At 45.4% G+C, this 23,907-nt stretch overlaps 1 protein-coding gene across 4 annotated transcripts in view; it reads left to right on the forward strand.

Moving 5' to 3' along the window:
• Positions 1-754: 754 nt before the first annotated feature.
• Positions 755-23,907, forward strand: part of LOC120380873 (ubiquinol-cytochrome-c reductase complex assembly factor 1) — a 91,644-nt gene continuing 68,491 nt past the window's right edge. The window contains exons 1-5 of one of the 4 annotated variants that reach the window (XM_039498759.1): positions 755-1,256; positions 5,690-5,794; positions 6,772-6,876; positions 14,411-14,518; positions 16,648-16,720. In XM_039498759.1, the coding sequence (XP_039354693.1) occupies positions 915-1,256; positions 5,690-5,794; positions 6,772-6,876; positions 14,411-14,518; positions 16,648-16,720 (733 nt within the window). In that variant the 5' untranslated portion in view covers positions 755-914. Of the gene's footprint in view, positions 1,257-5,689; positions 5,795-6,768; positions 6,877-14,410; positions 14,519-16,647; positions 16,721-23,907 lie in introns of all 4 variants that reach the window. The other 3 variants (XM_039498758.1, XM_039498761.1, XM_039498760.1) reach the window with 3 other exon arrangements.

The raw sequence follows: 23,907 nt of genomic DNA on the forward strand, positions 1-23,907 counted from the left end.
CAACTTATATTCTACGACAGCGACTATTACTCATGCTGGCTGAGCTATTTTAAATGTCCTGGTTTTAAATTAGAAAAAAATGGTCACCTTATACTTGACTCTAAAGTCAGGCACTAAGGTCACCCTGCCGGGCCCATGGTTCCAAGCAGCCCCCCCCCCCCCCCTTCCCTTATTGCTTCAAACTGAAGCTCTGCCTAACCAACCCCTCCCCCCCGTCACCCTTACGGGGGACCTGTCACGTCGCCTCCTGTTCCCAGGCTCCAGCCAGGAGGCAGCCACCTCCCCCACCCCCCGTTTTTCTGCTCTCCCACAAGCACGTGCTTCCACGCTGCCCCCTCCCCGGGGCTGGGCTTTCCCAATGAGCCCCCCCGCCACGCGGCTCACAGAGCTACTCAGCCGGCGCAGGGAGGGGGATGGGCTGTTCCCAGAGCAGCGCCCTCGGAGCGCAGTGTCGGGCCAGGACGCGGGGCTGCTGGGCAGGGTAGGGGACTGACACACTTCCGCCCCGACGCGTGACGTATAGTGACCACGCGCGGCACAGTTCTTACTCCCCGCAGCGCGTGCGAACTACGGAGGCCGAGTAGGGAGGTATATGCGCACGCGCAGTTTTGATTTCAGCCCCTCCCCACTAGCCTGTGAGAAGCGGAAGTAGTTACCATGTTCCGGAAGTGCTTCTGAGTGTCATGGCGGCGTTGGTGAGAGCTGTGGTAAGTGACGGGATGGGTCAGAGTTGGAGCCCGAGCCACGGCCCCAGCGGCTGTGTCCGGCCGGAGTCGGAGCCTCCCTGCAGCGCGGACGGTCTGGCTCAGGAGCCGCCGACAAATGCACCGGGGGGCTGCGGTCTCCGCGGGTGACAGGGTCCTTGGAGTGGTGGCCCCCGGCTCCGTTACCCTGGGGGGCGGGTTTGCCGGGGCATGTCTGGTAACTTCCCAGCGGCGTTTAACAGAAGGTGGCTCCGGAGCCTTGGCCCCGCGCTGTGTCCCGTTGTCGGCAGTGATGTGTGTGGTCCGGGAGGGGCAGGGCCGGCTCCAGGGTTTTTACCACCTCAAGCAGCAAAAAAAACCAAAACAACCCCAGCGATCGCGATCTGCAGCTCTCCCGCCACCGCTTCAGTCTTCGGCAGCAGTTCGGCGACTGGCCCTTCGCTCGGAGAGGGACCGAGGGATCTGCTGCTGTATTGCCGCGGAAGACCCGGACCCTCACCGTTGGCCGCCCCAAGCAACTGCTTGCTGGGCTGGTGCCTGGAGCCGGCCCTGGTGAGGGAAGCTGGGCTGGGAGCACAAGGTTGCAGTGTCTGGGATACCCCAGCCCGGCACTTCCATCCTCTCCAGTAGTACAATGATTTGTCTTTCGAAAAGATTCTGAATTAGGAATATTTAGTTTGGATTCCTTTGTTCCATATGGTGGTTTTTCAACAGCCATTCAAACACCTCTTTTTCTCCACCCCTCTCAAATACTGATCAGCTTACACTTTACATGTGTTTCTTTCTTGATCTTTATTCATGAATAGGAGCATCAAACATGGTCCACATCAGAGACTTTGAATCCTTCTTTCCCCATTCTTTGTAGAAGTTTCTGATTTTTATTTCATGATCTTTTCACTTGTTGGAACCCTGTATGTCAAGACACTTACTTCAAGAATTACTGTTTGCAGTTCTCTGTGACCTGCTGTGCTAACTTCCTGAATGTTAAACTTTTTATTCATTCAATATTTGCTAGTCATTGTTGCAGTTTGTCCAGTTAGCATCAGAGACAAAAATTTGATCTTCTAACACTTTAGTATATAGAGAAGGCACATCTCTTCCATCTTAACTCGCATGTCCTTCCAGTAGCAGTGAAAGTGCATGCTTGAGTCTCTGCTCTTATTATTAATCATATTTATTGTGGTAGCACCTAGGGACCAAATAAGAATTGCACAGTACTTAGCACAATGGTGCACAAGCACAAAGTAGTAGAAGTCAGAAAATACTGGAGGTGAAATGTTGTCTGCATGTCTGGTATGAAGCTTAAGGCTTTGGTTATGTTGGAGCTTTGGGATACGTTTCAGTGGGAGAGGTAGTTGTATGAGTGGGATAGCCTGCATCTCACTGGGATGAGGGGAGTGGTAATGTTCTCAGTTGGAGACTAGCTGGATCAGTCCGGGAGACTGCTAAACTACCAATGCAAGGGGAGGGTGGTAAGGAGGTAAGTGTTGTATAAACTGGAATTTGTAATGTAAGAAACAAATTGGATCAATGTGAAAGAAGATTTTTTTCAATGGCTTATATACTTTTGCTGGGAGTCTGAGTAACAAACATGGGGAATTGGAAATTTCTCATTGATTAGAAGAAATTTGATAGGCATTACTGAAATTTGCATAGTTGGAAAGTTAAGTCACTTGTTATATCCTGCCTAGCAAGGTCAGAGCAGGTGAAAGAAGTAGGGTTGGCACTCTACATTAAATACATCATTATTTGTTTTACAGTTATAGATAACTCAGAACCACAGGATCTTTGATCCATATGCATTCATGTGCTAACTAACAAAGTACAGGAAGGAGTGCTGGTGAGGAGTCTGTTACAGACCACCAAATCAAACAGGGACATGATGGAAAGAAAAGTTGTGTTATGAAGGACTTCAGTTTGGGAGACAAATACTGGAGGTTTCATGCAGCCGGTTGTAAATCATGATTAGGGATTCTAAAAACTTATAGAGGGTAATTTTTTAATGCAAAAGGTATCACACCCCAACAGAAAATAACTATTTTATAGATAGGCAAAGATGAATATAGATTTCAAAGCCAGAAGGGAGCATTGTGATCATCTACTCTGACCTTCTGTATAACACACAGAACTTCCCTAAAATAATTCCTAGAGCAGATCTTTTAGAAAAGCATGCAATCTTGAATTAAAGATTGTCATTGATGGCAAATCCATTGCAACCCTTGGTAAATTGTTCCAATGGTTAATTACTGTCCCTATTAAAAATTTACACCTCATTTCCAATCTGAATTTGTCTAGCTTAAATTTATATCCATTGGATCCTGTCTGACCTTTCTCTGCTAGATTAAAGAGCCCATTATTAAATATTTGTTCCCTATGTAGATACTTATAGACTGTAATCAAGTTACCCCTTAACCTTTTAAAATATGTTAGGATCAAAAGAAACTCAAAAGCACTGGTTATAGGCCCATTTCTAGCTGGAGATGGTAAAATTGTTAATGATGTAGGAAAGGCAGGAGTGATCAACAGATATTTCTGTTCTGTATTTGGTAAGAAGCAGGATGATGTACTCTGATCATGAGAGGATGATTAACTACTTTCCAATCCATTAGTAACTAAGGAGGATGTTAGATAACATAGAATAATAGGACTGGAAGGGACCTCGAGAGGTCACTTAGTCCAGTCCCCTGCATTCATGGCAGGACTAAGTATTATCTAGACCATCCCTGACAGGTGTTTGTCCAACCTGCTCTTAAAAATCTCCAATGATGGAGATTCCACAACCACCCTAGGCAGTTTATTCTAGTGCTTCACTACCCTGACAGTTAGGAAGTTTTTCTTAATGTCCAACCTAAACCTCCCTTGCTGCAACTTCAGCCCATTGTACTATCTTCAGAAGTTAAGAAGAACAATTCTTCTCCCTCCTCTTTGTAACAACCTTTTATGTACTTGAAAACTGTTTTCATATCCCCTCTCAGTTTTCTCTTCTCCAGACTGAACTAAATCATCCCTCATAGGTCATGTTTTATAGACCTTTAATGATTTTTGTTGCTTTTCTCTGGACTTTCTCCAGTTTGTCCACATCTTTCGTGAAATGTGGCGCCCAGAACTGGACATAATACTCCAGTTGAGGACTAATCATCGCGGAGTAGAGTGGAAGAATTTCCGTATATACTTGTTCATAAGTCAGATTTTTTTAGTAGAAATGGGAAGCACCAGAGAAGGGGGTTGGCTTATGAACAGGTATATAGAGAGAGAGAGAGGTGGGACACAGCCCCTCCCCCCAACAGAGGGAGCAAGGAGAGGCAGCAGAGCCAGAAGGGAAGAGCTGGGGCCAGAGTCTCTCTGCTTCTGGCCACGCTGCTCTCCCCCCAGCCTCCGAAGCAGCTGCAGCTCCGCACGCTGCTCTCCCACCAGCCTCCGAAGCAGCTGCAGCTCCGCATGCTGCGGCCGTGCCGCCCGATCTGGCCCAGCGGAGCATGCTGCGGCTGCACTGCCCAGCCTGCTGGAGCAGCTCCAGCCAGGCCAGAGACATCCTTCCCTGGCCTTCTCCAGATAAGGTGGGAAGGGATGGGATGGGGAGAGTGTGGGGGTCCTGAGCTAGGGGTGGGGTCGTGTGGGGGGTGGTCACAGGGGTTACTCCCCTGACTCTCAGCTTCTCCTCTTCTCCCCCCCACCCCAAAAAAAAATTCCCCACCAGTTGCTGTCCCAGCCCATCAGGGTAAGCAGCTGGTGTGCCAGGAGACTTTGTTTATTTAGGTTTACCTCCATGGCTGCGGACACTCGAGGTAAACAAACCATCTCGGCCCACAGCGGCTTATCCTGATGGCCCGGGAGCCAGAGTTTGCTGACCCCTGAATTATAGGGTTGGCTTATGATCAGGTTATAAAAATTTTCCATTTGTACTTATCGATTTGGGGGGGGGGTCGGCTTATAAATGAATCGTCTTATGATCGAGTATATACATCCCCAGAGAGAGAGGGACATTTCTTACCTCCTCTCTGGGGGAAAACCTGTTTTTCACCTCTGCTAGTGACCCTCCATAGTAGGGTGACCAGATGTCCCGATTTTCTCGGGATTGTCCCGATATTTACTTGTTTGTCCCATGTACTGACGTTCGGTTGGGACGCAAATTGTCCTGATATTTTGCCGTCCGGCGCACAGGCAGAGGGGGCTTGTGCCCCTGCCCCGGTCCCGCCCTGACTCTGCCCCCTTCCTCCCCCATTGGATCCCTCCCCAAATCTCTGCTCTGGCCCCGCCTCTTCCCCAAGCATGCTGCATTCCTCCTCCTCACCCCTCCCTCCCAGGCTTGCTCTAATCAGCTGTATGGCAGCACAAGTGCTGAAGGGAGGGGGGAGAAGCAGGATGTGGCAGCCAGCTCAGGGGAGGTGGAGGCGCAGCGGAGGCGAGCTGGTGCAGGGGGGCAGGGCGTGGAACTGCCAGTGAGTGCTCAGCCCCCACCAATTTTTCCTATGCTCTGGCGGCTCTTTTTGCTTTTGTTTTTGTTTTTTCATCCGCCGCCGGCTCTTGGGGTTTTTTTTTTTTTGCTCCGCCGGCACCCCCTGCCCGCGTCCCAGTATTTCACATCTCTCATCTGGTCACCCTATTCCATACACATACATTAACCAATGATATTAATGGCCAGTTTGACACCAGCTTTCATTTTGAGACCTCACGTGACATTTGTTGGTGAATCAGAATGTACGTACTAGAATCAGTATATTTCTGTAACCATCTTACCAGTTGGCATTACGGGCAAAACAGCATAGGGTATTCCTGTGTGAATTTGTTATGGATGACCATCAAGTTGGTAGGAATAGCTGCCTTTGCATTGTTTTGATTTTCTTGAATGCCCACAACTAATAGTTATTATGTAGCTGGAAATTCCTGCCGTCTTCTCTTTTTGCTGGTTTCCAGTAGAATATATGAATCCTGGGATGTTCCCTTCACTGCTGGTTACTGTGTGCTTGCTGATCTCTCTATTCTAGAAGTGCCAGACTGGAATGCCTCAATGGATTACAGTATGCAGTGGATTAATACAATCAACCTTGCCCCAAGCACAGTGGGACAGAATGCTCTATGGCACTCTTCAGGTAGGATATTTCGTTATTCTAAAGCGTGTAAGAATTGGGGATTTGCGTAGGTCCTCACATATGAAATAAAAGGTCACAGTCTTCTAGCACATGAGAGTGGCGGGGGATAGTCCTTGTCAGTGCTGCTACCTGAGCCTCTAGAAAAAGGGGTCTTGTAAAACTGAAATGAAAGGCCTGGCTGGGATGATTTAGTTGGGGTTAGTCCTGCTTTGAGCAGGGGGCTGGACTAGATGATGACCTGAGGTCTCTTCCAACCCTAATCTTCTATGATTCTTAATTAAGGGAGCTGAAATAATCTCAGAGAGTTCTTCTGACTGTTTCCCCCAGCCCAAGTCATTACTTCTGTTCAAGCCCATGTCTATTAGACACTGGATAAAAGGCTGAACCACTTCAGCTAGATTAGGTGGTGGAGATATAAATGTGTCATGCAGGCCATGAAAACACTGCAACCCATGTTTGTTTACTAATTGTGTTTCACATAAGAAATAAATATGTGGAGCTTGGCTAAGCAGTAACTGGTTTAGGAGTGGGGGTGACCTGATTGTGTAACCTGGTGTATCATTTTTATAGGACTCCGATAACTATAGTATCAAATCACCAACCCATGTAAAACGTCTTTGGCATTGAAAGGGTGTTAATGCCAAGGAGAGAGGAATTATTTACTGTTGTACAAGGAGGTATGACTAGGATTAATGGAACAAAAATCTGAGAGAACATCTAGGTTAAATTTCAGGACAAATTGTGTGATGTTAAGATGCGTGGGACTGCCAGCCCATTCCACAGGATATTCAAAATATTACCAAATGCACAGTAGGGAACAAACCTGCACTGGGCCCGGAGAGATGGGCTTGATGACCTAACAGGCCTTTTTCATCTGTAAATTCTCTGACTGTAAATTAATGAATGTTTGAATGTCACACAATTTTAGTGCTTATTCCTCAACACTGTTCTCACTTCTCTTTTGTCACTTTAAGCAGAGGCATGAGACTGGCCGACCCCAGTTGAATAAAGTATGTGGTGGATTGATACAAACCAGTGGTGCAAGAACACAGCAAAGGAGAATGCTTCACAGCACTGATCAGGTTAGAATAGTTTGATACTATTGTTTATTATCAGAGGCTTCGTTGTAGCAATCACTGTACAGACACCTTTAACTTGTGAGAGGGATAACTTTGACAGCATTACTGGCCTAGTGGATGAGGAGAAACAGTAGATGTGCTACATTTTGATTTTAGTAAGGCATTTATGACATGCTCATAAGCAAACTAGGGAAATGTGCTGTAGATGAAGTTGCTATAAGGTGGATGCAAAGACTGATAACTACTCTGAGTATGATGTAAGACGTGGCAGGTAATTATCTTGCTCTACTCGGCACTGGTGAGGCCTCCGCTGGAGTATTGTGTCCAGTTCTGGGTGCCACACTTTAGGAAAGAGGTAAACAAAGAGAGTCCAGAAGAAAGCAACAAAAATGATAAAAGGTTTAGAAAACTTGTCCTCTGAGGAGAGATTAAAAAAACTGGGCATGTTTAGTCTTGAGAAAAGAAGACTGAGGAGGGACCTGATAATATGTTCAAATATGTTAAGGGCTGTTATAAAGAGGACAGTGATCCATTGTTCTTCATGTCCACTGAAGGTAGGACTAAAAATAATGGGCTTAATTGGCAGCAAGAGAAATTTTAGCTTAGATATTAGGAAAAACTTTCTAACTATTAGGATAGTTAAGCTCTGGGGTAGGCTTTCAAAAGAGATTGTGGAATCGCCATCATTGGAGAATTTTAAGAACAGGCTGGACGACAAACACCTGTCAGGGATGGTCTAGGTTTACTTGGTCCTGCCTCAGAGCAGGGGGCTGGATTGGATGACTTCTTAAGGTCCCTTCTAGCCCTACATTTATATGTTTCTATGTGATGATTTTTTTAAATTGTCCAGGGGATGAGCTTACTCAGTCGGAACACTAAATGTTATAGAGTAGACGTTATCACAGACCAAGGCCAGTGATTTGAGAGCTGCCAGGTATCCCTCCAGGAGGCAGAGCACTAAGTGTCATGTTCCCGTCTCTCTCCCCAACTGGGTGACAGGGAGCTGCTGGGAAAGGTCCAACAAACAGCCCTGCAAGGGATGGGGCTGAGATGGGAAGAGAAGTAATAATAGGGGGCAGATTCTTCCTTGTCTCCCTCAGGAGAAAAGAGACAGAAGTGTTGCCCCCACTTTTAAAGGGGACCGGATGCTTCCCCTCTCTTTCTCGTGTGTGAGAGTGGGTGAGGGGGATGATGGGAGGTATAGCAAATTTTGCTATTCACTAAATGTTTAATGCTGTCATACTAAATATTAATAGTGGTAACTAATGATGGTGTGCTATGAACACAGCGTATCCTGCTGACCGGTATTGTTTTGTTTCCTTTTCTACCCGCATCTGTCCATTACATCTACTGTGGCCTCTTGTCTTGTACTTGGATTGTAACCTCATTGGGGCAGAAGCCATCTCTGTTATGTTTTTGTTCAGTGCCTAGCACAATGGGTCCTTGTCTTTGGTGATAGCCTCGAGGTATTACCATAATGCAAATACTAACTCTGGTGGTCCTTGCTCCATAGAGGTTGCAGGCTAAGAAAATGACAAAATACAACAGGTGCACAAGATATAAGAAGGGGAGCGGGTTGGGAGAACGAAGGAACAATAACATTCGCATACAATGCCTGACAACAATCCCAGCTTGCTACTGGCATAGGCTTAGTCAGATGGCAATGGTTTGTAGGCATTATGGCAGAGCTAAATTCTAAAGAGAGATTTGAAAGAGAACAAAGTAGTGGCTTTACAGATATTTACAGTGTCTTTCCCCAGTGTAAGGGAAAGGCAGTATGAAAGAAAGCATGGAGGTATATGTGAGAGAAATGGAGTAGCAGTTAAGACAGGCATCTTGTCCTGAACAAATTTTCCTGGTAGTGAAGTTAGGTTTACTGGCCTGTAATTGCTGGGATTGCCTCTGGAGCCTTTTTTAAATATAGGCATCACCTTAGCTACCCTTCAGTCATCTGATACAGAAGTTGATTTAAATGATAGGTTACATACCACAGTTAAATATCAGAGGGGTAGCCGTGTTAGTCTGGATCTGTAAAAGCGGCAAAGAGTCCTGTGGCACCTTATAGACTAACAAACGTATTGGAGCATGAGCTTTCGTGGGTGAATACCCACTTGGTCGGATGCATGTCCACAGTTAGTAGTTCTCGCCACTGCTGAGCATTCCAGGTCTTTCCTTCCAATCCATGCTGGTTTTCTGAACCCAGAGATGATGCCGCATGCTGTAAACCTGCTCCAGGAACTGGTCTTTTACTATCAGTTGCTCTTCTTCTTTGTCTGCTTCCTGGTTCCACTGCTATAGAAGAAGACCTGCTACTGTTGCTGCCACATCATCTGCTCAGTGGTGTGGCTGGCGAATACATCTGACTTTGGGTGCTGAAATATAGCCCAGGCCGCCTATGTATATTCAAGGCTGTCAGCATAGCAGCACAGGGCATTAAGAAGTATGGGAATAAACAGGAAGAACTAGAAGTACTAGTGAATAATCATGGCTGTGACAGAGTTGGCACTGTAGAGACTTGGGGTACATCTACACTACAGGATTATTCCGATTTTTACAGAAACCGGTTTTGTAAAACAGATTGTATAAAGTCGAGTGCACGCGGCCACACTACGCACATTAATTCGGCGGTGTGTGTCCATGGTCCAAGACTAGTGTCAATTTCCGGAGCGTTGCACTGTGAGTGCAACTATCCCGTAGCTATCCCATAGTTCCTGCAGTCTCCCCCACCCCTTGGAATTCTGGGTTGAGGTACCAGTGCCTGATGGGGCAAAAATCATTGTTGCGGGTGGTTCTGGGTACAGCCTCACCCCTTCCTCTGTGAAAGAAGGAGACAACCGTTTCGCGCCTTTTTTCCTGGGTGAACTGTGCAGACGCCATAGCACAGCAAGCATGGACCCTGCTCAGCTCAATACTGCAATCGTGGACGTTTTAAACACCTCGCGCATTCTCGTGCAGTCTATGCTGAACCAGGACCTGCAAAGCCAGGCGAGGAGGAGGCGGCTACGGCAGCGCAGCGATGAGAGTGATGAGGACATGGACACAGAATTCTCTCAAACCGCGGGCCCCTGCGCTTTGGAGATCCTGCTGGTAATGGGGCAGGTTCTAGCCATTGAACGCCGATTTTGGGCCCGGGAAACAAGCACAGACTGGTGGGACCGCATAGTTTTGCAGGTGTGGGACGATTCGCAGTTGCTGCGAAACTTTCGCATGCATAAGGGCACTTTCATGGAACTTTGTGACTTGCTTTCCCCTGCCCTGAAACGCCAGAATACCAAGATGAGAGCAGCCCTCACAGTGGAGAAGCGAGTGGCAATAGCCCACTGGAAGCTTGCAACGCCAGATAGCTACTGGTCAGTCGGGAATCAATTTGGAGTTGGAAAACCTACTGTGGGGGCTGCTGTGATGCAAGTAGCCAAAGCAATCACTAAGCTGCTGCTACGAAAGGTTGTGACTCTGGGAAACGTGCAGGCCATAGTGGATGGCTTTGCTGCAATGGGATTCCCTAACTGTGGTGGGGCGATAGATGGAACCCATATCCCTATCTTAGCACCGGAGCACCAGGGCACCCAGTACATAAACCGCAAGGGGTACTTTTCAATGGTGCTGCAAGCACTGGTGGATCACAAGGGACGTTTCACCAACATCCACGTGGGATGGCTGGGAAGGGTTCATGACGCTCGTGTCTTCAGGAACACTACTCTGTTTAAATGGCTGCAGCAAGGGAATTACTTCCCAGACCAGAAAATAACAGTTGGGGATGTTGAAATGCCTATAGTTATCCTGGGTGACCCAGCCTACCCCTTGATGCCATGGCTCATGGAGCCATACACAGGCAGCCTGGACAGTGGTCAGGAGCTGTTCAACTACAGGCTGAGCAAGTGCAGAATGGTGGTAGGATGTGCATTTGGCCGTTTAAAGGGACGCTGGCGCACATTACTGACTCGCTCAGACCTCAGCCAAACCAATGTCCCCTTTGTTATTGCTGCTTGCTGTGTTCTCCACAATCTCTGTGAGAGTAAGGGGGAGACCTTTATGGCGGGGTGGGAGGCTGAGGCAAATCACCTGGCCGCTGATTATGCGCAGCCAGACACCAGGGCGATTAGAAGAGCACACCAGGAAGCGGTGCGCATCAGAGAAGCTTTGAAAACGAGCTTCATCACTGGCCAGGGTAGGGTGTGACTGCTGTGTTTGTTTTCCCTTGATGACCACCACCCCTCCCCCCGATTGACCCATTCCCTGTAAGCAACCCACCCTCCCCCTTCGATTACAGCTTGCTTAAGGAAATAAAGTCACTATCGTTTAAAAATCATGTATTCTTTTTTAATTCATTATAAAAAGAGGGAGAGAACTGGCAAGGTAGCCGGGTGGGGTTTTGGAGGAGGATAGGAGGGAAGGAAAAGGCCACTAAAAAAATTTCACAGTAATGACAGCCTTTTGGTTGGGCTGTCCACAGGGGTGGAGTGGGCGGGTGACGGAGCCTCCCCCCACGCGTTCTTAGTCGTCTGGTGGGTGAGGAGGCTAAGGAACATGGTGAGGGGGGAGGGTGGTTATACAGGGGCTGCAGCGGCACTCTGTGATCCTGCTGCCATTCCTGAAGCTCCACCAGATGCCGGAGCATGTCAGTTTGATCACGCAGCAGCTCCAGAGTTGCATCCCGCCACCTCTGATCTTCCTGCCGCCACCTCTGATCTTCCTGCCGCCACCTCTCATCTCGAGCATCCCTCCTGTCCTCACGTTCAGTGGCATCTTTCCTGTAATTTGATACCACCTCCTTCTACTCATTCAGATGAGCTCTTTCCTTGCGGGTTACTTCCATGATATCCGAGAACATTTCATCTCGCGTCTTCTTTTTCCTCCGCCTTATCTGAGCTAGCCTTTGGGATGGAGTAGGGAGGATTGAAAAATTTGCAGCTGCATGAGGGAGGGAAAAAAGGGAGAGAAGTATTTAAAAAGGTACATTTTACAGAACAATGGTTATACTCTTTCACAGTGAACAACACTATTCACCTTACATAGCACATGTGATTTCACTACAAGGTCGCATTTTGCATCTTAATATTGAGTGCCTGTGGCTCTGGTGTTACAGATCTCACAGACCCAGGTCCGGGCATCAGAATTCAGCTTGCATGCGGCCATGGTAAGCCACTGTCTTTCGGCTTCTGCAGCCTTCATATATACAGTGCTTTACCCCTCCCCCCACCGCATGGCTGGTATCATGGAAGATCACTGCTAATCACCCTACTGCGTGGCTGGTAGCTGGGAAGATCCCTGCTAGCCAAATGCGAAAAAGCTCATCGCTATTTCACTCCTCCCGTCCCCCCGCTTGGCTACATGCAAGGAAGGATTTCTTTTAAGCAGCAGGCCACAAGCCCAGTAGGAAAATGGCCATCTGTCCCCTTAATTAAATTCCTGATTTTCAACCAGGTTACCCTGAACGATATCACTCTGCTGAGGATAACACAGCGAGATAAAGAACGGATGTTTCTTGAATGCCAGCAATCACCGGGACCATACGCAGCTATGCTTTGTCATGCAATGATACCCTATTACTTGCTACATGCATGGTGTGGTAAAGTGTCCTACCATGGTGGACGGAACAAGGCTGCCTTGCCCAGAAACCTTCTGCAAAGACTTTTGGAGTACCTCCAGGAGCGCTTCATGGAGCTGTCCCTGGAGGATTTCTGCTCAATCCCCAGACATGTTAACAAACTTTTCTAAGTAACTTTACTGGCCACGAATGCATCCCAAGTCCTCAGGGCAAATCAATCATTAAAAAACGCTTGCTTTTAAACCATGTTTTATATTTACAAAGGTACACTCACCAGAGGTCGCTTCCATGGCTTCACCGTCTGGGCTAGTGGCTTGGGAGGGCTGGTAGGGTAATTCCGTCTGGGTCAAAAAAAGCTCCTGGCTGTTGGGGCTAACGGAGTGCTGTGTGCTCTCTGCAAGCTCGTCCTCCTCTTCTTCATTGTCATCTTCCCCGTCCGCAGAATCCTCAGTCATGGCTGAGATTACAACCCCCACCTCGGACTCCACGGACAGGGGTGAGGTAGTTGTGGCGCAGCCCCCTAAAATTGCATGCAGCTCAGCATAGAAGCGGCATGTTTGCGGCCCTGCCCCAGACCTTCCGTTTGCTTCTTTGGTTTTCTGGTAGGCTTGTCTGAGCTCCTTAACTTTCACTCTGCATTGCACTGAGTCCCTGCTGTGGCCTTTTTCCATCATAGCCTTGGAAATTTTTTTCAAATACTTTTTCATTTCGTCTTTTGGAACGCAGTTCTGTGAGCACTGAATCCTCTCCCCATACAGCGATCAGATCCAGTACCTCCCGTGCAATCCATGCTGGAGCTCTTTTTCGATTCTCAGGAGACTGCATTGTTACCTGTGCTGATGAGCTCTGCGTGGTCACCTGTGCTGATGAGCTCTCCACGCTTGCCAAACAGAAAATGAAATTCAAAAGTTTGCAGGGCTTTTCCTGTCTACCTGGCCAGTGCATCCGAGTTCAGATTGCTGTCCAGAGCGGTCACAATGGTGCACTGTGGGATACCACCCGGAGGCCAATACCATCGATTTGCGGCCACACTAACCCTAATCCGATATGGTAATACTGATTTCAGCGCTACTCCTCTCGTCAGGGAGGAGTACAGAAACCAGTTTAAAGATCCCTTTGTATCGATATAAAGGGCCTCGTTGTGTGGACGGGTGCAGTGTTAAATCGGTTTAACGCTGCTAAAATCGTTTTAAACGAGTAGTGTAGACCAGGCCTTGGTGGGATAATACACATGACTGGAATATTGGTATAGAAGGGTACAGCATATGCAGGCAGATTTCTGAACTATACCTATTAGAAATGGTGACATAAAACAAACATTTTAAAAAGGTGTAAATTTTTATCAGTAAAATTAATCACTGGAACATCTTACCAAGGTATATGATGGATTCTCCATCAATTGATGTATTTAAATGAAGATGGATTCTAAAAATACACTGTAGCTCCACCACAATTTATAAGCTCGACACAGAAATTATTGGGTAAAATTCTATTATCTGTGCAATAGAGGAGGTCAGACTAGAAGATCATTAAAGGTCCCTTCTGCCTTAACATATATGACTGTGTACATAAGGTAACCAAATTCACAGTGCACGAATGTTAATTCTGTCATTTTCTAACTTTTGTGTAAATGTCTTTCAGTTCTTCTAATGTGATTTAGTGTATCTGTGTCTGGGCAATCTTTAATGTTTTACAGTTCTACTTTAATTTATTGGTTAGGCCCCGAATAAAGTAGGCTGGAGGTGTGTATACAGATTCTTATCACTCTAAATAAAGTGAAACAGTGAGTAATCTGTGTATAGGTGCAACGTGTTCTCAGGAGTGCTGGTATGTCAGTTTTGTGCACTGCATTACTTATAAAGACAACTTATAACGGAAGTTAAAATTTCCAGTTTATTTTTTATTTGTCTAAAATGATCAGATTGAATTGCTGGGATAAGAACATGTGATTCTGTGTTTTATTTGATTTTACCTTGTTTTACTTCACAGTTTCTTGCTGCAAAAGATTCCCTGCAGCCATCTGAAGAGAAAGTGGGTGCCTTTACAAAGATAATAGAAGCAATGGGATTCACTGGACCACTGAAATATAACAAATGGGTAACACAATTAATTTGGTAGTCTTAATATTTTTGTGTACACCTCTTCCCCTATATAACGCTGTCCTTGAGAGCCAAAAAATCTTACCACATTATAGGTGAAATTGCGTTGTATCAGGTTGCGTTATATCGGGGTAGAGGTGTAGTTGGTTATTTTATATCTGTTTTGAGAACTAGGTTCTTTGTGACATGGATGGGATATTTATGGGCACAGTCCCATTCATACTACCCATATAAAGGCCTCTCACACAATATGGAGAGGCCTTGATTAACCTGCCTTGATTTATGCACAGGACCTCCATTGACACAAGTAGGAGTTTTATTATTTTGGTGTGTAAATGAATGAAGGCCACTTGGATTCCCAAAAACTTATATCCTCACTTTATTCATCCATCAAAGTTCCTACATCACAGTTACCCTCCAGCAATGGAAGCTGGCAGCAATTCCCTTTGGGAGCTTGTGAACGCCACTCCAAGTTGTCCAGAGGGTTTTGCCGAAGAGCGTTGCATGTTGCTTCCTCTCTTGGTCCCAACAAAGGTGGACCACACTGCCTCTGTTTTGTTACCACTTGCTTAATATTACATATGGCAGATGCTGGAGATCTCTGCTATAGATTTCCAGTGTGATCCTGGATCAAATCACTTAATATTTGTGCCTCAGTTTTTCCAATCCCTAAAATAGTGATTGTGCTACTCTGTCTCACATGGATGTTGGGAGGATAATTTCATTAATGTCTGTAATATGTTCAGGTACTATGGTGAAAAGAGTAATTGAAAAGACTGAAAATAAAACAAATGAAAATGGATTATATATTTAATGGAGGATTATAAAGACAGGATGAAAATTAATTATGGGATGGGGCCCATATTAACAATATGGGTTTCAGTCATTGTGCAGTGGTAACAATACATCAGAACAAAAGTTCCATAAATCTTAACTGAAATAATTTTGCATTGATAATCTTTGTTGTCACAAAGTCTGAACTCAAGTGGATTGCATTTTCTATTGTAAATTGTAATTGTAATGGCACCTAAGAGTTTAGGCATAATTTTGATTAAGAGAGCTTTGGATGTCAAAATCTTCCATTTTTCTGGTAGAACTTCAGCACTACTGAATGAGGAGAACAATTGTGCCTTAAAGCTGTTCTCCTCCTTTGGAAATTATTTCCCTAGTGTCCTTGTAGTCAGATCAGACTTAAATTCACCTTTTGGTATTTTGAAGTGCCGTCTTAAAATGCAGAGTATGCACATTCTGATTAGGTGGTCTGCTAGTACAGTGGGTTCATGGTTCACCTATGGGGTGGGTTCACCTAAAATGGTGGGTTCATTGTTCCCTAGCAGTCCCAAAGGCAGGTGGATGGAGAGTGCTGTGAATTCTCTACTTCTCCGAGTCCCTTCCCAACGGTGAGTGAAAGGGAGCAGTTAAGAGTTTTCCTCTCTGTCTCTGATTTGTATATAAGCAGTCCTCGGACTTATGACACAATTGGTTCCTTACAATTGTGTCGGAACTTGGAACCACAGTCTACTCCATTGCGGGACCGAGTGTCGTAAACTCGAAACCTATAGTCATAAGTTGAATCAGGGTGTCAATGTAGAATCGTCGTAACTTGAACATGAAGTCGAGGACTGCCTGTATCCTATTTTTAGAAAATGTAATGAATAGGCTAATGTTGCACTGAAAGGCAGTAAACAAGACTACCAAGTCTTGGGGCATGTTAAATCTATATCACCAAAGTCTTCGTCTGAGATTCTCTTTTAGCACCTTAAACATGCTTGTTTTATGAGTATATTTGAAGCCAAAAAGAGAAACTTTGATGAGTCTTTGGCACATCAGTGGTTTATTTTTTAAAATATTTAAAAAGTGACTTGTGCAAAATTAATCTCAGAACAGTGTAAATCAACATTAAGAGAGATAGGAGGAAATCAAAAAGACAAAACAGGCCCATCTTCACGTTTCTTTTTTAAATCCCTTGGGATGGCTTTAAGGAGGGGCATTAAAATGAGTGTCTAATCCAACATATGGATAAACAAATCTGATCATAGAAGATCACTGTGTATGCTTGTGTAACTTATCCAGTCTTCATAGTGACCTTTTGGTGGGTACTACAGGTGTTGTTTTCTTTCTCTCTAGAAGATTAAGATAGCGGCTCTGCGCATGTACACTTGCTGTGTGGAGAGAACTGACTACGAGGAATTCTTTCACAGTAAGTTATTGGTCTCTAGGATACTAGAACCTGGAGTGTGCCCCAGATGAGGTCGGGGCTGGCTAGAACCTGGCTACCCAGTGCCTGTGACATGTTGGTCTGGTTGGAAACCAAACACGTTCCCCTGTGTTGGGGCAGGGCTGAATAGAATTTGGGCATATTGTGCCACTCCCCTAACTGTCCTGCCATAACAGAGGTGCCCCATGTCCCCCCCAGGAGGCTGGGTCAGACTATAGAAACTGAATTTGCTGCTACTATCTCATTCTCCCTACACCTTCTGCACTGTGGGGAGAGATGGTTAGAATTCCAAGATGTAGCCAGACAGAACCCAGTGTGATCCACCCATGAGGGCTGTCTACAACCTGAAGATGCCCCTCCCCTGTGGCCAAGGTAGGGCAGGCTATATTCCCAGCCTTTCCGTATTTGTGTTGTAGCTGGCTGGCTACAGCATGACCCTGGCACTCTACCCATTCCAGCCCTGTGATACGGCCATCTGGAGCCTGAATGCGCACACACATGCAACCCCACCCCCTGACCTCTTGTCAAGGGCAGGGCCACCTATAACCCAGAAAAAAGAACAAGAATAATTGTGGCACCTTAGAGACTAAAAAATTTATTTGAGCATAAGCTTTCGTGGGCTACAGCCCACTTCATTGGATGCATAGAATAGAACATGTAGTGAGGATATATATATACAGAGAACATGAATTTGCTGGTGCAAGTGCTGGAGGAACCAACTAGGGGAAAAGCTCTTCTTGACCTGCTGCTCACAAACAGGGAAGAAATAGTAGAGTAAGCAATAGTGGATGGGAACCTGGGAGGCAGTGACCATGAGATGGTAGAGTTCAGGATCCTGATACAAGGAAGAAAGGAGAGCAGTAGAACAGAGACCCTGGACTTCAGAAAAGCAGACTTCGACTCCCTCAGGGAACTGATGGGCAAGGTCCCCTGGGAGAATAACATGACGGGGAAAGGAGTCGAGGAAAGCTGGCTGTATTTTTAAAGAATCCTTATTGAGGTTGCAGGAACAAACCATCCCGATGTGTAGGAAGAAAAGTAAATATGGCAGGCGACCAGCTTGGCTTAACAGTGAAATCCTTGCTCGTCTTAAACACAAAAAAAACCAGCTTACAAGAAGTGGAAGAGTGGACAAATAACCAGGGAGGAGTATAAAAGTATTGCTCAGGCATGCAGGAGTGAAATTAGGAAGGCCAAATCACACTTGGAGTTACAACTAGCCGGAGATGTTAGGAGTAACAAGAAGGGTTTATTCAGGTATGTTAGCAACAAGAAGAAAGTCAAGGAAAGTGTGGGCCCCTTGCTGAATGAGGGAGGGAACCTAGTGACAGAGGATGTGGAGAAAGCTACTGTACTCAATGCTTTTTTTGCCTCTGTCTTCACAGACAAGGTCAGCTCCCAGACAGCTGCACTCTGCAGCACGGTATGGGGAGGAGGTGACCAGCTCTCTGTGGAGAAAGAAGTAGTTCGGGGCTATTTAGAAAAGCTGGATGAGCACAAGTCCATGGGGCCGGATGCGCTGCATCCGAGGGTGCTAAAGGAGTTGGCCGATGAGATTGCAGAGCCATTGGCCGTTATCTTTGAAAAATCATGGCGATCGGGGGAGGTCCCAGATGACTGGAAAAAAGCTAATGTAGTGCCCATCTTTAAAAAAGGGAAGAAGGAAGATCCAGGGAACTACAGGCCAGTCAGTCTCACCTCAGTCCCTGGAAAAATCATGGAACAGGTCCTCAAGGAATCAATTCTGAACCACTTAAAGGAGGGGAAAGTGATCAGGAACAGTCAGCATGGATTCACCAAGGGCAAGTCATGCCTGACTAACCTAATTGCCTTCTATGATGAGATAACCGGCTCTGTGGATGAGGGGAAAGCAGTGGATGTGCTATTTCTGGACTTTAGCAAAGCTTTTGATACAGTCTCCCACAGTATTCTTGCCAGCAAGTTAAAGAAGTCTGGGCTGGATGAATGGACGGTAAGGTGGATAGAAAACTGGCTAGATGGTCGGGCTCAACGGGTAGTGATCAATGGTTCCATGTCTAGTTGGCAGCCGGTATCAAGTGGAGTGCCCCAAAGGTCGGTGCTGGGGCCGGTTTTATTCAATATCTTCATTAACGATCTGGAGGATGGTGTGGACTGCATCCTTAGCAAGTTTGCAGATGACACTAAACTGGGAGGAGTGGTTGATACGCTGGAGGGTAGGGATAGGATACAGAGGGACCTAGACAATTTAGAGGATTGGGCCAAAAGAAATATGATAAGGTTCAACAAGGACAAGTGCAGAGTCCTGCATTTAGGACGGAAGACTCCCATGCACTGCTATAGACTAGGGACCGAATGGCTGGGCAGCAGTTCTGCAGAAAGGGTTACAGTGGATGAAAAGCTGAATATGAGTCAACAGTGTGCCCTTGTTGCCAAGAAGGCTAATGGCATTTTGGGTTGTATAAGTAGGGGCATTTCCAGCAGATCGAGGGATGTGATCATTCCCCTCTATTCAGCACTGGTGAGGCCTCATTTGGAGTACTGTGTACTGAGTACTGTGTCCAGTTTTGGGCCCCACACTACAAGAAGGATGTGGATAAATTGGAGAGAGTCCAGCGGAGGGCAACAAAAATGATTGGGGGCTGGAGCACATGACTTATGAGGAGAGGCTGAGGGAACTGAGATTGTTTAGCCTGCAGAAGAGAAGAATGAGGGGGGATTTGATAGCTGCTTTCAACTACCTGAAAGGGGGTTCCAAAGAGGATGGATCTAGACTGTTCTCAGTGGTAGAAGATGACAGAACAAGGAGTAATGGTCTCAAGTTGCAGAGGGGGAGGTTTAGGTTGGACATTAGGAAAAACTTTTTCACTAGTAGGGTGGTGAAGAACTGGAATGGGTTACCTAGGGAGGTAGTGGAATCTCCTTCCTTAGAGGTTTTTAAGGTCAGGCTTGACAAAGCCCTGGCTGGGATGATTTAGTTGGGTTTGATCCTGCTTTGAGCAGGGGGTTGGACTAGATGACCTCCTGAGGTCCCTTCCAACCCTGAGATTCTATGATTCTATGAAAAGGTGGGAGTTGCCCAACCAACTCTAAGAGGTTAATTAATTAAGATGAACTGTTGTCAGCAGGAGAAAAAAAACTTTTGTAGTGATAATCAAGATAGCCCATTTAAGACAGTTTGACAAGAAGCTGTGAGGATACTTAACATGGGGAAATAGAGACAGTGTGTATAATGGCTCAGCCATTCCCAGTCTCTATTTAAGCCTAAATTGATTGTATCTAGTTTGCATATTAATTCAAGTTCAGCAGTTTCTCGTTGGAGTCTGTTTTTGAAGCTTTTCTGTTACAAAATTGCCACCTTTTAATCTGTTACTGAATGGCCAGAGAGGTTGAAGTGTTCTCCTACTGGTTTTTGAATGTTATGATTCCTGATGTCAGATTTGTGTCCATTTATTCTTTTGCGTAGAGACTGTCCGGTTTGGCCAATGTACATGGCAGACTCCTCTCCTTTCCACATTTCAGGAGCATGGCTGGCTAGAACATAAACAGGCTCTGCATCCTACCCACCCATACCCTGTCTTGGCACATAGGTTTAGAACTGGGACAAACCCCTGGATAGAGGGGAAGGTCTTACTAGAACCGGAACACCCTTTTCCCTTGATGTATGGGAGTGCCTTGGACTGGGATGACCCTTCTCCACTGTTGTGGGTGTGGGACAGCTAGTTCCTGGAGACACAACTCCCTTTCTCCAGCCACACAACAGGGCTGGCTGTTTATCAGTGTGGGAAGCATGGTATTTTTTTCATGCTTATTTAAATTGTCAAAAAACCTGATGGGAATTGCATATGAATTTCCTAAGAACTAAGATTCACCATTAGCTCTGAAAACTTGGGACCTTTTCCTTTATGCACAAACATTCTCTTGGCTAAATTCTCTTTAGTTTTGGTATTTTATATGTGCTCACGACAAGGGTTTTCCTTTTAATTTTTAATTGGGTCTCTGGCTCTATTTAGCAAAACATTTACTTAGAGAATTTTTACAGTGATGATAGTGGGTAAAATTTAGAAAAAAATTCAGAACACATCTAATATTAATATTAGTAAGTGAAGACCTCAGTACCTTTCCTCACAATGTAATTTTGACAGGTTTCCATGCTCTCTTCTATGTCCTGCTCGGGTCTCATTTTTGAACAGGTACACTTTTGGCATGGCAGCCATTTTAAATTTAATTTTAACTGGGGAGCATTAGGACTAAATGTATAAATAGCGTTTGTGTGGGGTTTTTTATGTTAAGGTCATTTTAAGCTATTTTTAAACAGGCTACAGCATAAAGAAGCATTAAGCCCTTTTAAGATAATTTACAAAACAGAGGATTATCAGAAAGTAAGAGTTAGTTACATGGACAGGAAAAAAGGTAGAAAGAGAAAATAAAGGGGATTAAACAAGACAAAATGGGAGAAAAATTTAAAACAGCAAGACAGGAAAAAAAGGCAAAAAGGAGAGAGAATTAAGTGGAAAATTACAAAATGTTACAGATGGCAGAAAGTGAGAAAATAAAGCAGAGTAAACAAGACACAAAGTGATAGAAGGTTTTAAAATAGCCAGAAAGGAAAAAAGCCTCTCACTGGTCGAATAGCAGAGAGAAATTAAAATGGATTATCACAGAGAGAGCAAGCTTTAAAATAGAAATCGAAAAGCATCTGACCCCAATGGCTGTCACTAGTTAAATACCAGCAATTCCAGGACAATCAGCCACACCTCTTGGCTGAGCCAATCAGAAGATATTCTTTAGACACATCATAGAATATTAAAATGAATGCATTTTCCTGAACCAAAGTGAGAAGTTTGTCTAAAGCCAATTGCCTTTTAGGAACTTGTGCCAGGAGGCTTGATTTTCCTAACTCACTATGAATGCAGCAGTTTTTTAGTAAGGATGTGTCATAGCTGAAGCAATATGCCCCTTCCTGCAATAAAAGAACTTTTTAAATTCTAGAATTAGATCTGAAACGTCATACCCCTATTAGAGAGATTTCAGTAATATTTTCTTTAAAAAAAAATGAGATGAAAAATGCAGATTTTTGTGTTAGTGATATTGTGTAGAAAGACCCCAGACTTTAAAAAAAAATAGTGCTTTTTAAAAGTTTGCCTAAATGAATTGCCCACTGTGCAAAAGCAACCCCAACCAAAAACTGTTCCAAAGACTTATTACTGTATATAAAACACACAGCCTAATTTGAGAGGTTAGTTTAAACAGAGTGACCAGACAGCAAGTGTGAAAAACCGGACAGGAGTTGGGGGGTAATAGGTGCCTGTATAAAACAAAGTCCCAAATATTGGGACTGTCCCTATAAAATCAGGACATCTGGTCATCCTAAGTTTAAATGAATTTGTGAGAGTTGCTAACACTTTACCAGAGATAAGAATGCTATTTCTTCTTGACTTAAAAAAAATAAATGTAAATCCTGTTAAACATGAGTTTTACACCAAGTACAGTTTTACAAATAAACTTTTAAAAGATTAGCATAAAAAGCAGGGCATTAATAAGTGCTTTGTAGCACACACTTCTAAAGGTAATGGGAAAAAAGGGCACTGTTAAGTAAGTGAAGCAGCTTTGTAGATGTCAGACACACATTTTTAAAGGTAAAATAACCAAAATCCATGTCTTAAGGATATTTGTAGAGGGCTAGTGAAATAAAAATGTTTTACACAGGCTTATCTGTATATTGTGGAGAAACCCTTTGGGAGGGCTATTTTTTCCTTTTGCTAAAGAATTGTGTAACTTCAATAAGGGGGCGTTGTGGAATATCTGAAAAAATGTGTCCCTCCTTTCTGCTAAAAAACTAACAATTGCAACAAGAGTATTTTTAATAATAGGATTAAAATTTCTGTAACATCAGTTTACAGCAGAGGTGGACAAACTACAGCCTGCGGGCCACATCCGGCCCACGGGACCCTCCTGCCCAGCCCCTGAGCTCCTGGCAGGGAGGCTAGCCCCAGGCCCTTCCCCTTCAGCCTTAGCTCACTGTGCCGGCGGCGGGGCTGCGAGTTCCTGGGGCAGCGCAGCTGCAGAGTCAGGCCTGACCCAGTGCTCTGTGCTGCGCAGTGGCGTGGCTGCCTCCAGCCGGGCTGCGCGGCTGTAGTGCCACCAGCCACTGGTGCTCCAGGCAGCGCAGTAAGGGGGCACGGAGCGGGGAGGTTGGTTAGGGGGCAGGGGTCTGGATAGGGGTTGGGGTAGGGAATGGGGGGTTGAATGAGGGCAGGAGTCCCTGGGGGGGGTTAGTCAGGAAGGAGGGGGGGTTGGATGGGGTGGCGAGGGGCAGTCAGGGGTGGGGGTTCCAGGGGCAGTCAGGGGACAGGGAGCGGGGGGGGGATGGGGCAGGGGTCCCGGGGGGATCATTGGGGGTGAGAAGCGGGGGGGCTTGGCCATTACCTGGCTGTTTGGGGAGGCACAGCCTCTCCTAACCAGCTCTCCATACAATTTCCAAAACCCGTTGCGGCCCTCAGGCCAAAAAGTTTGCCTGCTCCGGTTTACAGGATATTTGTAAAATGAAGTTTTTTGGGGGTAGTATAATATCACTTACATTTGCAGATAAAATATAAAAGTTTTTTAAAAAGACAAGCTATAGCTTTGTAACTGCATAAAGGAGGGAGATAGGAATAGTCCTTATCTTAAGAAACATATCCCCTCCTCCTTTTGTCTAAAACAACTGTCTTTTGCAGCAAACATTTTTTTAATCACAGGACTAAAATTAAATACAATGAGAATTGAAATAAAGTGTTAGTATAGATTTTAATGACAAATTTTAAAAAGGCTTGACTGGTTCATTGCGTTTGTGGTCATTAATTCTGCACTGGATCCCAGCATTACACTATGTCCAGCAAGGAAATGCATCAAGTTTTTCACCTTGTTTGTGGCTTTCTAGCAATAAATAAATAGGTATATCTCCAATTATTAATCTCCTAGAACCAGAAGAGACCTTGAAAGGTCATCAAGTCCAGCCCCCTGCCTTCACTAGCAGGATCAAGCATTGATTTTTGCCCCAGATCCCTAAGTGCCCCCCCTTAGGGTTGTGAGTTCAATCCTTAGGTTTAGCAGGCAAGTGCTCAAACCACTGAGCTATTCCTCCCCACATGACCAGTGTGGCTGGATATTTGCCTTTTCAGGGCAATGCAGATCACAGTCCAAGTAAA

This window comes from Mauremys reevesii, linkage group 13 (genome assembly GCF_016161935.1).
Source record: "Mauremys reevesii isolate NIE-2019 linkage group 13, ASM1616193v1, whole genome shotgun sequence".
In the NCBI taxonomy this organism is placed as follows: domain Eukaryota; kingdom Metazoa; phylum Chordata; order Testudines; family Geoemydidae; genus Mauremys; species Mauremys reevesii.